The 16,444-nt window shown below is 43.0% G+C and overlaps 1 protein-coding gene across 1 annotated transcript in view; it reads right to left on the bottom strand.

Moving 5' to 3' along the window:
- Nucleotides 1-7,294, bottom strand: part of RBPJ (recombination signal binding protein for immunoglobulin kappa J region) — a 153,288-nt gene extending 145,994 nt beyond the window's left edge. The window contains exon 1 of the mRNA XM_074587745.1: nt 7,275-7,294. Coding sequence (XP_074443846.1) covers nt 7,275-7,288 — 14 coding nt within the window. The 5' untranslated portion in view covers nt 7,289-7,294. The remainder of the gene's footprint in view (nt 1-7,274) is intronic.
- Between the last annotated feature and the right edge of the window lie 9,150 nt (nt 7,295-16,444).

The raw sequence follows: 16,444 nt of genomic DNA, 5'->3' as shown, positions 1-16,444 counted from the left end.
TGTAGTTAAGGGACTCAGAGCAGAAAGTGGGTAGGGCCTTTTGTTTCACTTTGGTGCTAGCAAGGTCATTTGGGGGAAATGTCCGCAGAAAACCACCAGGAGTGAGCTGAGCAAAAGGAGGAGAAGAGAACAAGGCGAGTTTCTCAGTAAAAAAGTACACAAGCGGGAAGGACATGAGCTGTTTGTTCATCCCAAGAATTTTCAGAGATTGCCCCCTTTTGCATGCTGTGGAAAAGTGAGTAGAGGACCACCAGACCATCACAGAGGAGCCATCCACCAGAATTCTCTGGGGATACATAGGAGAGGAGGAGCCATCCCTCAGTCATCCTGCAGCTATGGGTCTCCAGGGCTCTGCTGGAAACCGTTCAGGGGAGTGCAGTTCTGCTCACTCCCAACTCATCGCCTAACCCCTGGCACGTAGCCAGAACCAGGTGATATTTATTTGGCAGCACATTCTTTACTAGAAAAACAATGTGACATCCCTGCATTAATGCCCTACTGTTGGCTGAAGATACAGCCCTCTCCTGTAATGCCACTGAAAACTAACAAGTGACCTTTGGATCTCAAAATAAGCATCCAAAAAGGTATCTGTTGGTCCATGAGGAAAATACACACGCACATGAAGAGATTAATTCTCTCCCTTCTGGGTCACTGGACGTTTCCCTGCATTAGACATTAGCTGAACATTCACGCAGCAAGCAGGCGTGGTACAACCTAGCCTGAACCTATTTTCACTAGTGATAATCAACTCAGTATTTCACTTTTTCCATTTCCCTCCCCTCAGAAGAATCAGTAGAAAAGAGAGTTGCATCTTTGTGACTTGTCTTTTGTCTTCAGTCCAGGTGATAATTTTTTTTTCCTCCTAAAAATAGGGCAAACATATCTTTACACTAAAGTGACTGCAGCTCACGTGCACCTACCTGGGCTAGCCATGCAGTGGCCCGCTCAGGTCCTGTAGCTGCATCAGGTTGAGCTTAGCACCAGCTGCAGAAACCATCTATGCAGCTAATGAAAAACTCGGCCAAGTAGCCACAGCAGTACCGAACTCAGTGTAGGCTACATGGATGGCAGTTTCCAAAACAGGCAGTAGAAAGCTGGCTGAAATATGTCTGCAAACACTGGCATTAACCTAACTTCATTAATGCCTTCAAAATGCTCAGAAATTTTGCGTGAACGATGCTGCATCAGCACAAAAGCATTCCCGCAGCAGTAAACACACTTGGCTGGACCACTGCCTTTTCTTGAGCCCTGATTTGCTTCAGGTAAATACAGTCATTTATTGCATGTTTCACCTTCTCGTGGAACATCTGCTGTCTGTGAGGAGCCAAATAGCAGACAGGCTCTCAATCCTCCTGAGATACCTCTGGCTAACAGCACACATAGCTTTCCTCAGAGGCCAGCATGTCACTGAACAGTTGGCTTACTATAAACCACCGCATGCTGTAGGTGTTTCCAGCTGCCTCACACTGCATTTGTGTCACAACCCACGTTCCTGAGGAGCCTGTGCAGTCTGAGCCATGCTTTATACCTACCCCGTGAACAGTATGTTTCTTATAAAGCAGTTCTTTCCATCCACAAAGCAGAAAATTAAGAGAAAAATCACTGGCTCTTGAAGGAAGGTCAGGAACGGAATGTGAAAGTAGTGGGGTTGAGTGCTAGTAACATTGCTCAGCTGATTAGGAGAACATCTCTTCAGGAACAGGGAAGGATATGAAGAAAAGAGAGGAAGACCACGAGGACGGGGTGATGTCAGAGGATGCTGGATGGTCAAGACACACGCAATGAACAAAATGCAAACGCTGTCTGAAAATGCACTGTGGAATTTAAATTTCATTCAAAACATAGTGAGCCAATGAAAACATTCAAAGGCAAAGGTAGATATGACAGCAGCCAAAGGAATTTTTGCTGTAGGATGGTCAGTAGACTGAATGGAAAATAAAGAAAGCAGAACTGCGGCAGGCTGTAGGAATTTGGCTGCAAGAAGCCTGGTCTGAGTCAGGCTGCTCACTGTGGAGGAGGCAGTGTCAGAGATGAGGTCTGAGGGCATCATGAGTCTCTGGAAGAGGGAAAAGCTGGAGCAACCTTTGAGTCACATGAGGAAAAGGCAACAAATTGCTCCTCTAAAATATGGAATGGGTTAAGGTAAAGCCCAGATTCTGTACAATGTACTTTAGGAGAAGGTGAGCCAGACTCTTACCAGTTTAGACATCTGTAGAGTCTGGTTATTTTCACTGTCTGCAAAGGAGCTGCTCCCAGCTTACACCACCTTAATACCTTTTCCCCCTCCATACTCAGTGTTACCCACCTTAGTTTTAATCACGCAGTGTCTTCAACCAAGAACACAAAGTCATGCTAATCCAGCCAAGAATTCCTCAGTGCTCCCTCCCACCCTGAGAAAAGTTTTGGATATCACAAATGGATAACGACAGATGGTGGCACGTAGCTCCCTGTGCTAAAGTAGTCAGAGTCCAGCAGCTGAGGCTTTCCCTACATATCTGAGAAGGCAGGTTCACATCTATTCCCCCCGTTTCAGTTTTTGAAAGAGTTGTGGTGGGTTTTGTGTGGGTTTTTTTCTTTAAAAAAAAATAAAATCTTTAGCCAACCTGTTTTGTTTTATATTAACATGTGTTTGTCTGGCCTATCCAGTTTAATACAGATACAGATTTCTTCACCCCTCCACCCAACTATCTCAGGAAGCTCGGCCCACTGCAAAATAAAATAGCATAGATATATTGTTACCTTTTATTTAAGGCTGAACAGTGGGAGCTTTTTCCCCACAAGGGCAAGATACACCCAACTAGCCAAACAATGATATGTCGTCTATGGGACATGCAGAAGCATCCCAACCGTCACTGGGCTCCACACCTGCAGAGGCTCCTACCTCACACAAGGCCCACTTCACTGAAGTTGTAAAGAGTGTATGGCATGGAGCATAAGGCAGCAAATGGTCTTGCAACCACATTGCCTGCAAGAACACAACCAGTGTCAGGTCTCACACTACCAAGCTGACCTCCAAGGAGCGGGGACAAAGCAAAGCACACTTATGAAGGTAATGTGTAGAAGAACATGCAGAAATGTGATTCGGGCTAAAAGGAAACTGAGGACCCTTAATTTCTACATGTCCAAGAAAAAGCTTTTATTCCTTAAAAGAGGCAGTATTCAGAGACTGACTTATTTTGAGAGTTATCCTCTCTTTGGATAAGTACATCACATGAACTGGGAAAAGGAAGCCATAAGTGTGGGCTGAAAGCAACTGTGGCCACTTATGTAGTCTGTACAAGTCTGGTGCACTGATAAATGTATAAAAGTGGCAACAGCTTTTGGAGGAGAGAATTGGAGAAGATGACCCGAAGGCAGGTAAGGCGATCTTCTCATTGGTACACTCTACAGGCACATGGAAGACTACCAGGAACTAAAACTTGGATCCTTTGCATCCCTGTGAGTGTTGTAAACACCTAACCATTGGCTAGTTTTGGGGAGGGAACACTCATTCCGTACCTTTGCACGACAAAACCTTCAAAATATTAGTTTCCATCCCTATGTAAAGAAAGGAACAGCATTTTAAATCTCAGAATTTCAAGGAACAGAACAATTGTTTACGACACATGTTTGTAAAGAAAATAGTCCAGTTGCGTCAAAGTACGTAATTTACCCTTACAGTACAAAGGTAAAGAGCCTTCAAACTAGCCTGTTGGACTAAGAGCCAACGAGGGCTACATTTTAACCTTGCATTCAGAAAAATCTTGACCGTAACTATAAGGAGGCTCACTTGCCCCATCTACTGGTGGATAGGAAGACTGGATTTACACTACAATTTAAAGCATTGCCACTGAGGCCCCGATTCAGTCGAATTCTTAAGTTCTCATTTATAACTTTAAGCAGATGTGTACATGCCATTGACAGCAGCATTTCAGTAAGCACATAAGTGCTTTGCCGAAATGGAGCCTAAGGATGATCGTTTATCATGGCAGGAATAGGGTAAGGGCTTCTTTCATTCTGAAAATGCATTCTTTTCAAAGAAAATACTAGGACAGCCTGCTCAGTAACACTGGCTTGTTAACCATGAAAAATTAAATAAATATGCATTCTTTTGTTATGAAGTGGTCTTAGGTCATTTAATACTATAAAGTAGCAGCCTGCAGAACCCTTGTCACAAAGCAGCCATATGCTTTGCAGCCCAGTAAGGTCATCACAAGGTTACCATGGCTTCTTAGACATTTTGTTTTTTAGAAGTATTTATTTACTAAATAGCAAGTCTGATTTCCTAAAGGCCTGTTGACCTTACATTTTGCACCAGCGTATGCAGTGCATCCATCCCTCTGAAGCAGGTTTGTTCCTTCAGGGGACAGACTGGAGCCTAGAGTAAAAATGTGAAGTTTGGGTTGACTTAAGAGGGCTTTTACCCTACTCCACATAGGAAGATTTCTCAGATGTCTTGCTTAGAGCACGTGCCTCACTCTCATCCACGTTCTTTGAGGGCAGCAGCACCTGCGTTCACACTGTAACATCCCTCTGCTCCACGACTCCCATGCTGGTTGCGGGTCCCATCAGATGTGCATAGAGAGAAGCTGCAGCCAACAGAAAGGCCACCAAAAAGCAAGGCAGCAAGCTGCCCACCAGATAACCCAATATACCTGCAAGCTGATTCGTCATGTAATCTTACACCCAGCCATGCTCTCTCGACGTGACCCCAGCAAGCCTGTGGCAGTTTGCTTAGGCAGATGCTCAGTATGCAAGTAACTACGCTTCCTGCAAGACACACAAGTCTCCTCCCAAAGGACTGCCGTGTCTTGAAAAGTCTAAGCAGAGATGGGACTAAACTATCAGCATGTCTGCCTAGGCCCAGGCATGAAAGTTCACCGAGGAGTAAGTATTGTCACAACCACCACAGAGACCTCATTGTAAGCAAGCAGAGCCCAACATGAGCAAGCAGAGCCCAACATGGTCTTCAGAAAGCACAGGTGGCAAAGCACAAGTGCGACCATCTATCTCAAGGAGCAAGCAAATTACGCAGCTAATTACGCAGCAAACCCTGTGAGAATAAACTGGATGCAGCAGTAAAGAGAGTGTAAAGGAAGAGGAGGAACAGCATCCCCACTGAGGCTCATGCATCTCAGGTGATAAACCCCAGAAGCAATTGTGACTACTTTTAAATATATCATGCCTATAGGAGGCAAGGAAAGAAGTCAGGGGTGGTAGATGTAGACCTCCTCGTATTCCAAGGGATGTGCTGTGCGTGAGAGTTCATAACACACATGCAGTAGTCTGAAGATCGTCAAAAAAGGTTTGCTTAGCCTCCTCCTAGAAGTATATTTCGGGCTGTTTTTTGTCTTTAGCGATTTCAGAAACATTTGACCATACCCTTGAGTCCAAAACTCTATAATGGAAAAACTAATGGATGATAACGTCTTGGAGCAAATGCTTACACAGCTTCACAACTGCGGTGTAAGCTGCGATCCAGGATTTCTAGCCAACATCCCTAGAGAGGTCACAAAAATGGCCAAGAGATTTCTCAGGTGAAGCATGTAATAGCTAGCACCTCAGTTACCCAGGGACTGGGGTAGAAGAAACACTGGCAAGTCCAGAAGTGTCTGCAAGGAAAGTCCACTGAAGAAAGGCCCTGAGGGCTACCTGCCTGAGTTCTCTGAGCATCATGAGCCTGCTGGGAGATTCCCCACAAGCACACAACTCCTGGCATACTTGCACTAGAGAGCAGGGAATGCAAACAGCTGACAGCAAAGGTGTCACCCAGGATGGTGCACAGTGTGAGATGTGAACTTTGGGCAGTGCCCAGAACTGCTTGCAGCGTAAGCTGGCTTCCTCAAGGGCAGGTGCTTTGGGAGTCCTGTAGCTAACCACGCCTGGCTTTCTCAGTAATTCCCCAGCTGCGAGGGACCAGTAGCACAACGTAAAGAGTATTTCAATTCTTCAGCCTATAAAATACTGCGTGATGGAAGAGGGGCCTGAATTTACATCTGAGAAAACAGGTGCCGACCGTACCTGGGCTTGTGAATTCATGTACAACTCCCCACCCAGAGCTACGTACCTCCCAACAGCTCAGGCTTCCTCCCTCCCGTGAGGATGCATGGCACTTAGCTCCCCAAGCAGCCACCCCCAGAGCAAAAGCTTCAACCCTGCTGTGCTGGGGGGACCCTCTGAGACCAGCTGGTCAGATGGAAGCTGCTGGAAAAGGAGCCATAACAGTTGTGAAAGAGGCGACCCTGCTGAAGAAAGATGCTGAGGATGCCCGCCCAGTCTTACTAGCCACAGGGTAGTATCACTCTCAAAAGCAGCCTCCAGAGAAAAGGGTCAGACTTCATTAATTCTCTAGTCCTTCATGGCAGACACCTTTGACAGGCCAAGTTCTGGCTTGTTAGGCTGGGAAAACCCACGTTGTTCTCTATATGTGGCCAGATTTAGATATCTGACTTCCATCACGGGCCCAAATCTTATTATGTCAATCCAAGCTGATAAATAATCCATAACTGGCGAAACCAAATCTTTGGAAGGAGCTTTGAATATAAAGCAGACTTTAACTGAAAGCTACGACCACGACAGCAGACAAACCATTCTTTTCCTGTTGCCATCAAGGTACACGAGACAATCCTTCTCATCCCATAACTCCCCAATCTCTGCCCCATTATCCATGTTCAGAAACAATCTTCAATTGCTATTTGCACAGCACTCGACAGACTGAGGACATTGTTATTTTTATAAAACAAGGTGAATCAGACATCCTTGTTCCTGGTTGTGAATAATTCTATAATCAATTATGTTAGTTATATACAATACCTTTGAGGGGGAAAATATAGTACTGTTCTTCTCTGAAGGATTTTTTTTTTTTTAATGCAATTTTTCTTCCATTTTATCTTCCTGGGAACAAAGTCTGCATTCTTCAGCTGTGATCACTCAGGCTACTGGCTAGTTGCTTTTTTTTTTAAATAATAATGCACAAGAAGAACACAAAGACAGGGTTCCCTTGAGACTGAACCATGTATTTTATATCAAAAAGCAATTTGCTTTCACTGGAAAACAAGCAGCACAGAAAATACTAAACCAGAAGTTTCATTTTACATTCAGACACTTGAGAGTGGGCAATTATCCAGTTGATTAATCTCTGTTTTGGGGATTCTTCTGGGGTGCAGGGGTAACTATATCTTTAGTCACAGATATTCTAAAATTCAGAACAAAAGGAATAGGCAAGGCAACTAGTATATCACTTCTTGCTACCACCACAAGCAGTAAGAATATTCTTAAACATGCCACTCACTCACCAAGAAATAAACATCAGAAGGAGCTGGAAATCACTGCTTTGCCACCACTCAGCTTGGACACTGTCACTTTCCACCTGCTTGCAGAAGTCCAGCAGCACCTTTCCAAGCACCACCTGCGTCAGGGCACACTGTAACGTCCCACGGGATCAGCCAGCTCGCTCTGACACAGAACTAGGCTCAGGTGCTGGAATCAGCCCAGGGGCCGACTCCCAGCTGGGAAATCTAAAGTGACTTCCAGCCCAAGGGAAGTGAGGTCTGTGTTTGGAAAGAGCTTGCGTAGAGGGCTTCCAAATTGTAGTAGCCCTCCTCTAGAGAAATAGGAATACTGCCTAGGTGGAAGATCATTAGACGGTTTGGACTGTTTGAGGTGTGCTGGAGGGGTGGTTCTCTTCTTGTCCTGGACTGAGCAGCCCCCATTCTTTTGCTGGTGAGTAAAAGGAGTTTGCACAAATGTGACTGTAGCTCTTGCTTTGCTGGAGGGATAATCACACCTCTCCCCACCATGTCCCACTCCATGGCTGCCTTCCAGTTGCCAAAACCCTCCTGCCAGTGAGACTTCAAAAGGGAGCGTGGCTGGCCAGTTCGCCCAGAAATAGCTCCTCACCTCTCCTGGCAGTGCAAACACCTCTTTGAAAGCCCATTCCATCCATACTCTCACTAGGCAGTAACTGCTGGTTACCACTCCCTCATCTGTGCTGGTAAAAGCAAATACCGTTCTCTAGCTTTTCTTTGCACTCTGGACGCGTATTGAGCGTGTTCATTGGACAGGCCCCTACTCAGATAAAGACCGAGACTTCACCATGACCTCCCACTTCCCTAAAAATACCACAGGCTGAATGGAGCCTCCTAGCAAGACAGATACATCCAGTCAATGGCATGCGTTCCCAAGGAATATCTTGGGTCCTTTCCTACATGTAATTCCTCTTCAAAAAACTCCCTGTCACTTCCTACAAAAGCAAATATATGGAGCAACTTTGTACTAAATATCGTAATTCCCCAGATGCCTCATCTCCGCAAACTAAAGTGGATGTGGCCCTTCCTTCAGTACTTTATATAAAGTATTGCTGTGATGTTTTCTACAATGATACAAGATGGTAAATCCATTAGAATTATGAGGAAGATTTTCAACACAACAGCTGGCATTCAACTCAGAAATATTAATATGAAGCTGACCGTAGAGAATACACACTTAGAATATGCAGATATTTTTAAGGGCTCTCCTCTGTCGTGTTTCTGAGAGAGAAGTTTAATGGTAACAGGACAGTCAATGCATTAGCTAACACAAGAGAACAGAGGGTACAACTTCTGTTCCCGTCCAGGTAATATCAGCGAAGCAGACACAAATACTTCCATACTGCTTGTATGCAATAGAGATAACCTATCATAAGCTGTTTCATACACAGCTACACACAAAAGAAGGCTATTCACCCGGAACATGGTCTTGAAAATATCAGAAGGTATTTTCAGATAGTTGGGATCTGAAAATCCCACTCGGGATCTATTTCAGGACAGATAGACCATAAGTGAAGAAAGTGCCTATACTGTAATTAAGAACTACAATATTTCCCTTGATTTATCTCAAAACCTACAGAGGAGACAAAATTGCTGACTCTTGAAAGAATTAAGTGTTAAGGAGCCTCATGCTTGTTGTAGATATTTTCCCCAAGAGCCAGGTTCCTAAGCAAGGTAACCCTAAATGCTTCTTCAGAATGAAACTGTGTTTGTGATTAAGCATTTTCGTACTACCAGCAGAACGCTTAACGTGGACGCTTCTAGTATGGAGCTGTTTGCCTGCAAATGTAGATAGGAAAAATAATCTAGAAGATGCGAAATTTTCCATAGATTTAGGGCCACAATTAGAACCCGGTCTTGAAAATTCATGACAGTCTCAACAGAGAGTAGCATGCAAGCTTATTTTATCTTGGAAGACAGAAAAGAACAGGAACAAAATATCTTTCACTCTTCTGAGACTTAGAGGTGATCAGAACTTTAGCAAGAACGTACCATCGTGGGAAGATTCTTGGAAAAGGGTGGAGCGAAAGGACTGACTGTAAATAGGGCATGAAATTGGATAAATTAAGTCATCTTTAGAATTTCTAGGATCCAACAGAGCATACAGATCATATTTCAGTTAGTTCACAAATGAATCGCAAAGTGCTATCAGTACTATTCCACTAAAACCACTGGCACAATTGAAATATTATGGTTTTACCTTTATCTGTATCTCTTCTGTGATTCCAAAGGACTGAAGCAAAGAGAAACTTCTCATCTTCTTGAAAGCAGTCATTATTTGGATGTCAAGCCTGCCTTGTCAGGAGCCCTTCTAAGTGATATGCACCCAATGACCTGTGGAAACCAGAACCAGGTGTAAATTCTTTTGCACCCCCCTGAGTAATTTTGCTAATGAAGGCAGATGTGACCATTCACTTAATTATATTTTGTCAATAAGGCTTGCTAATTGCCCTTCCTATTCTGCAAGTTTGATGAGTGCTGGTTTTTCTGACTAAACAAAACCAGCCTTGTGCTCTTGTACTATGTTTCCAGCAATTTTCTGTTAGCTGAGCCTGGTTCTCATGAGCCAATAATCAATGACACAGAGAGAGGATGAATATAAACTTCTGAGCTTTTGAAAAGAACCACAAGGAGCAAATATCTCTCCTGCCTGCCTGGGCTGGAGAGGCGGGTTACCCTCACAATGTTTAGGTAGTTCTAACAGACCCGGTCTTTCATTTTATATATATTATGATGCATTACAACTTCTTTTGGAAAACATCTACCTAGCTGTTATTCTATCCAGAATCATGGCAAACTCTGAAGTAATTAAAAGTGGGGACAGAAATGAAAATTCCCAATGTAGAACATGTCAGAGTATTAATCTTGCTACTTAATCGGGTAACCAGCTTGTCAACATGACAAAAATTCACGGGATATATTCCATCTGGACTTTAGCAAAGCATTTGGAACGATGTCACGTGGGAAACAATTAGTAGCTCCAAGAATTGTAAGCCAAGTATGGAAGTAGCTAAAGCGGAAATGACAAATGGGAAGTCATTGGCCTGGAGGGATTTTACTGGTGGCATTCCTCTCAAAGAACTGTCCCAGGACAAATTCAATGTAATTTTTTGGCACAAAAATAGCAGTATACTAATGAAATGTTCCGATTAAACAACTTGGGAGGCAATGTCAGTGCAAAAGAATAGCTGGAATGGTAGCTACGGGACAAAATTTAACTGTGCTAAGTGCAACAAGGAATAATAACAAGAGTTTTTGCTATGAACCAAAAGCTTGTCAGCGGAAAACGACTAGGAGGAATTCTGAGATATATTAGGAGGATTGCCAGACTTCATGTGTGGGAATGCCTTCCTTAGATCCTCACAGCTCCTTACAGGCTCCTTCATCTAGTGGTGCTGCTGGCATGGTCACTTTGATCCAGAGGCAGAGAGAAGTAGGCAGGGAGCAGGCAGCAGAGGCCACAAAATCACATAACCCATATTAAAAACACACAGTAAATGCAGGGAAAAGTAATACCCCACAAGTTCTTAATGTGGGACATGGGATTTTGGACTGAAAGTCTTTGTTATCCAGCAAGCCTGTGTTAGCCACGCACAGGATGACAACAAGAAGGACCAGGGGAACGGAGTTCATTTCAGAGGAAGCTACAAGCAGAGAGTGAAGATTCTGTTACTAAGATTACCTGCTTTCTGGCCTTCAGAGGACTCCTAATGGTGCTGTTCAGCCAGTAATGGCACACGTTAGAGTTCTCGTATGAACCTTCCTCTTATTTGTAGATAGGAGATCTGGCCTGCTACAATCATTGGCACCCCAAAAGCCACAGATAACAGACCAGGGAGCAAATGCTTCTGGTTAATATCCACAGTGGTTTCTGTCCATCCGGGGTGGAAGAATCAATACATTCCTAAACTGTGCCTAAGCCATCCAGTTCTGGGAGTGAATGGGCGGCTGAGAAGGACTCCTCCTACAGGAGCTTCTGCTGAAGCAATGGGAGTACCTTCCTCCTCTACCCTGATTGGTATTGCTGATTTTCACTGTACTGAATTACAGGAAGAAGTTGATAGGGAAGGAGGCACCTTTGCCTGTGACCTGGGGCCTAAAAGATACTTTTCAGCACGAGGTCCCTTCCAACCCAAGTTACTCTATGATTTCTGACCTCTCAAGGTAGGCTAGAGTGAAAGATAGTATATCATTTCTCCTTAGATGCTCTCTTCCCATGATAACCTCCTTGTCTTGACTAGGAACTTTCTTTAGAAATGTTTCTCTCTGATCTGCTGGGGAGGAAACAGAAGAGAGGGAAAGAGGTATCCCAAATTGCTCTGTGAGCAGCAGAGCCTATGAAGGCTGTATTCCAATGGATTTATGTCCCATGTCCCTCATGCTCCTGCCCATTCCACTGACCAGTATGCCCTGTCTCCTCTTCATATCCACCACCCTACCTCCAAGGTGTTCCTCCAGGGCTACCGGAGGCAGTGATTTCCCTGCAGTACCATCAGTTCTTCCTCACCTCCTTCAACTGCCACTCAACTTCCCCTGTTCAGTACTTCTAGCTCTCTTAGAAGACTTTTTGCTACTTTTTTGGCATGCCAAGGTCAGAAGGGAGGAACCATCGTACCATTATTAGAGAAGACAAGGGCAGTGGCAAGTCAAAATACCGAAAATTGCTGAAGATCAGAAAATTGCTGAGGCACCTGGGCCAGTAACTAAAGCTGACCAATTTTCTGCTTTTTTGGGCAACTGTAGTAACATTCATATTGGGTTGCATTTCAGCTTACATGTAGAAGTTTATACTCAAATTCTAAAAAAACATTAGTATTGTGAAAAGCAGGTGAGTTTTCTGTTTGACTCCCAAAATATAAAATTTCTATATCCAGAGCATAATATTTCAGCAGTATAAAGTCCTGGGAAATTTCAGAAGTTGTTTCCTCTTGGAAAAGATTCTTCAAAACATTTTAAGTTCTTGGAACCAAAATATCTAATTCCCACACAAATTCAGAGCTGTTTTTTTTAACCATGAAAAAAACTTCTCAGACAAGAACCCAAAATGTTTTCTAGAGCATCAAAAAACCACACCCCTGTCTTTACCTTCATCATGCCTTGCAAGGGAAGGGGAGTACTATTATTGCTATTTTAAAGATGGAACTGAAGCTCAAAGGCTAAATTACTTACCTGCTACCAGACAAAAGTGGTGGAACAGGGAACTGACCACAACAGTCCTAATTTCCAAGACAGTGTCTTAAACACTGCACCATTTTTCTTGCAAGGCCCACACAGTCTGCACTACGCGCAAATACACCTCGGATCATAGGCCAATATGTGAAAATGAGAGCTTTGACATGCTTTGACCTGCACTTTGCTTTTTGCTCTCTCCTGATATACATTGTCCACATGGAAACTACATTTTCTGCAGCACTTTCTCAGAAGCTGGAAAATAATTTCCTTCCACTGGCAAACACACTATTTGGGCTTTGTGGCACCACAGAAAAAGTCAATGCAGCTTCTCATTTACTGCTGTGTCTGCATGTTAATATGAAGAAGGTCAGTAGGAGTGTACACAATACTGAGAAAACGAGTAGTTAATTATTGCTAGACTGCAAGAAGAGAAGATACATGATTTATTTTGGTTTAGAAAACTGCAAGTCATAAGAACTGCTTCTTTTTCTGGACTGTTTTTTGTGGGAGGGCACACGTACAGAAAAAATTTGCAACGATCAGTTAAGGCTATTCAATGTGCTTTGAGTATTACAGAAAAAAAAAACCAACCCTCTCACCAGCAGCAACAATCTCAATAAGTGAAATACAATCTTCAGCAAGAAAAAGCCCATTTTTCTTGCCAATGTGTATAAGCTGGCAGCTTGCCAATATCTTTTGCTGTATTTACTCCTCCCGAAGCGTTTGCGCTCGAGCGTTTCCTTGCATCATCAACAATCTATAATGCTTCAAAACTAAGCTGCGTTTAGACCAAAATGCCAAGCTTGCTCTTCATGGCACAAGTTTTAGTAATTTCAAAAATTATCAGCATACAACAGCAGGCCACAAACTTAGTATAACCAGATGGTTTTGTCGACCAGTCCTCCAAAGGCTGAAGTTATATTTGCTGTTCATATTCCAGCTAGAATAAATAAGCAAAATGCATTCATATTACAGAACAGATACAATAACCGTTTTAAAAACACTCTTAGAAGACATTTTTATCAAATGTTTTGTCCCAAACTTTTTATCAGAATAGGTGGACCAAAACTAGCAAATCAGTTCCTCTGCAAAAGGCAGACTAGTCCCTCCCGAGTACTAATAATCACATAAAGTTGTGAATTATAAAACATCTAACTTCATTGTATGGTTGTGTTGAAAAATAATAGTTCTCACAAAGACTCTTCTTTCCAGATCAAGATAAAAGTCCTGGGGGACACAATTTTCTCTCCATCAGACTTCACCTGTTACTGGGTAGTCAGGACAAGGAGAGGCTTATGTCCAGTGCCCATGGGCAGAATAAAGTTTTGTCACTAAGCCCGGAAAGCCAGCTGCAGGATTAGCACTTCCCATGTGAGTCTCAGGCAAGTCTCCAGGCAACCGGCAAATGCCAGAGCAGTAATAGACAATTTCAGTGTAAATTCTGGAGAATTATTGCAGTATGTTCCTTGTTGACATAACAGTTTTATTTTGTATCGGTTTCCAAGAGGAGTAATTAGTTTTATCCAGACAGAATACCAAAGGTTTCAAACAGACATTCCTTATCCTAACACTTTAAAGACATGGCCAATCAGCCCAATTTATTAGGTGGAACAGAGCAAATGAGAAGTGATGATCATTAAAACCACTGCACACCATTTTCAGAGTTTAGATTCGCTTCAGTAGTATTCAACAGTTATGCCCTGCTGCAAATTCTGTACAGGCAACTACAAAACTTAGCAAGCTTATGCGTGTATCTCATTTTTGCACTGGAATAAACTAGAGATCATGGCCAACGGACATGTACAATTCTACAAATGCAAAATAATTGAGTTCATGTACTCAAATGTTTTGCAACGTTTAAGCGATATGAAGGCAAAAGGTTCAGCACCTGCCAGCAACAGCCACTGTTCAGAAACCACCTCTCATCTTTCTAGGCAAGATCCAGACTCAGCAAATTGCTCAACTTCACAAAGTAAACAAGTAGCAGAGATTGTTTTATCTCCTAAGTCCAAACCAAGTAATTTAATATCATCTGTCACATCATTTATCCTGAAAGGCTGGTTTAATAATTTCTTCACACTACCATGGTGTGTTTTTTGAGCAGTTGTGTCACCAAGTGACAGAAGCAGTATTACTGAACAATTCCCAGTTTCTCCTAAAACTTTGTTTTGCATCCAGTCAGTTATAGATGGACTATCTGCACTTAAGCGATGTTGTATTTCTGCTGGCAAGGTATTTCAAAAGAAACAACTTTGTTGAAACTTTCTGATCCATCAGTATAATGTTTTGTTCAAGAAAACAAAAAAAACAAGGCTGCAGTCTCTTTAAGTAAAGGTTTAACTGATAAAAACCTCTTTGTTGTTCAGTTTAATTGATTCTTCTTTTCTCAGCAAACACTGAATTAGCTTTGTGACAGTGTTGCACTATGCTATGTAGTGAAACTTCTGTCGACATCCCTACAGTAAATGTGTACGCTTACTCTGGCTTCAGCCATCATGTAAAATCACCCGAGAACTCAAAAGAATCAGACATGCTCACATTTTCCCAGCATGTAAACCAAAAAAACTTTAATGCTTACAGTGATAATAGGAGAGTAAAAAAATAATTAATGAATTCAGAAGAGGAAACGTGTGTCTGAATTGGAGGGGAATGATGATGACAGGGAGAAAAGGAATAGCAAGTAACAGAACAGTGGTTTGGAAAAGAACGCTGTAAATGTTGAGTCATCTGTCAATAAAACTGCGTGATGTCTGAAAACATAACAAATGAACATCTGCTAACTTTATAAATAACACTCATTGCACTTAAATTCTTCATAACATACAGGATCCTGCAATGGTCTTTAAAATGTTGTGTCCCATAATGAAGTGCAAAAGATAAATCAAGAAAAGAAGATAGTATATTCAAGTTAAATGTACATGCTACACCTGTACTCAAAAACTATATTGTTTAGGTTATAGACTGTAACTATATGTTACAGACTGTTTCTTTCTTTTGCAATCTGAAAACACATAGCCTATTCAGACCCTATTATTAAGAAAGGCATCCAATTTGGGTAAAGATTTACAGTAGATGGAATCCATCACTTGTCTGTTCCAATGATCATTATGCTTACCATGAAAAAGCACTTTTTAAAAAAAAATTCTTTAAAGTATCTGCTTTTCCACCCCGACATTTGGTGTTAACCTCCTGTATCAGGTGTACCGGTCAAGGTTTTGGCAGCAAGGAAGGTGGGCTGCAGGAGTTGCCCCATGCCAGCCACAGACTGTTCTAGCTGGCTCCACAAAGGACCCACGGCAACACACAGCTCAGCCCAGCAGCCAAGTGGGTGGCACCTTTGTGAAAACAACAGACAAGCAGCAGAATGAGGGGAAAAAAGTGAGGAAGAGCAGTACGAACACCAAAGTCAGAAAAGCAGGACGGGGAGGAGGTGCTACAGGCACCAGAGCAGATAGTCCCCTGCAGCCTGTGGAGCAGACCACGTTGGAGCAGATATCCACAGCGTGTCCTGAGCAGGAGCCCACAACAGAGCTGCTGGGTATTTCCTGAGTGAACTGCAGCTCATGAAGAGCCCATAGAGGAGCAGGGGAGAAGGATGAGGAGGAAGAAACAGCAGAACTGTTACAAACTGAGTGTAACACCCCCTCCACCACTGAGGGGACCAGGGGGAAGGAAACAGAGTACTCAGGAGTGATGCTTATCCTGGAAAAAGGGAGGCAGTGGGAAGGTGTTATTTTAGTTTTTGTTTCTCACTAACCATATCTATTTTAATTGGCAATAAACTACATTCATTTTCCCCAAGCTGAGTCTGTTTTGCATGCAACAGTAACTGGTAAGCAATCTCCCTGTGTTCACCCAGACCCACAAGCTCTGTCATCCTATTTTCTCCCCGTCCTGTTGAGGTGCGGGAGTGAGAGAGTGGCTGGGTGGGCACCTGGCAAGGTTAACCAGCCACAACTACTTGCAAAACAAATGAAAGGAATACG

The sequence above is a fragment of the Larus michahellis genome, chromosome 5 (assembly GCF_964199755.1).
Source record: "Larus michahellis chromosome 5, bLarMic1.1, whole genome shotgun sequence".
In the NCBI taxonomy this organism is placed as follows: domain Eukaryota; kingdom Metazoa; phylum Chordata; class Aves; order Charadriiformes; family Laridae; genus Larus; species Larus michahellis.
The sequence above is the reverse complement of the archived record's forward strand: the minus strand, read 5'-3'. Positions and strand labels throughout refer to the sequence as shown.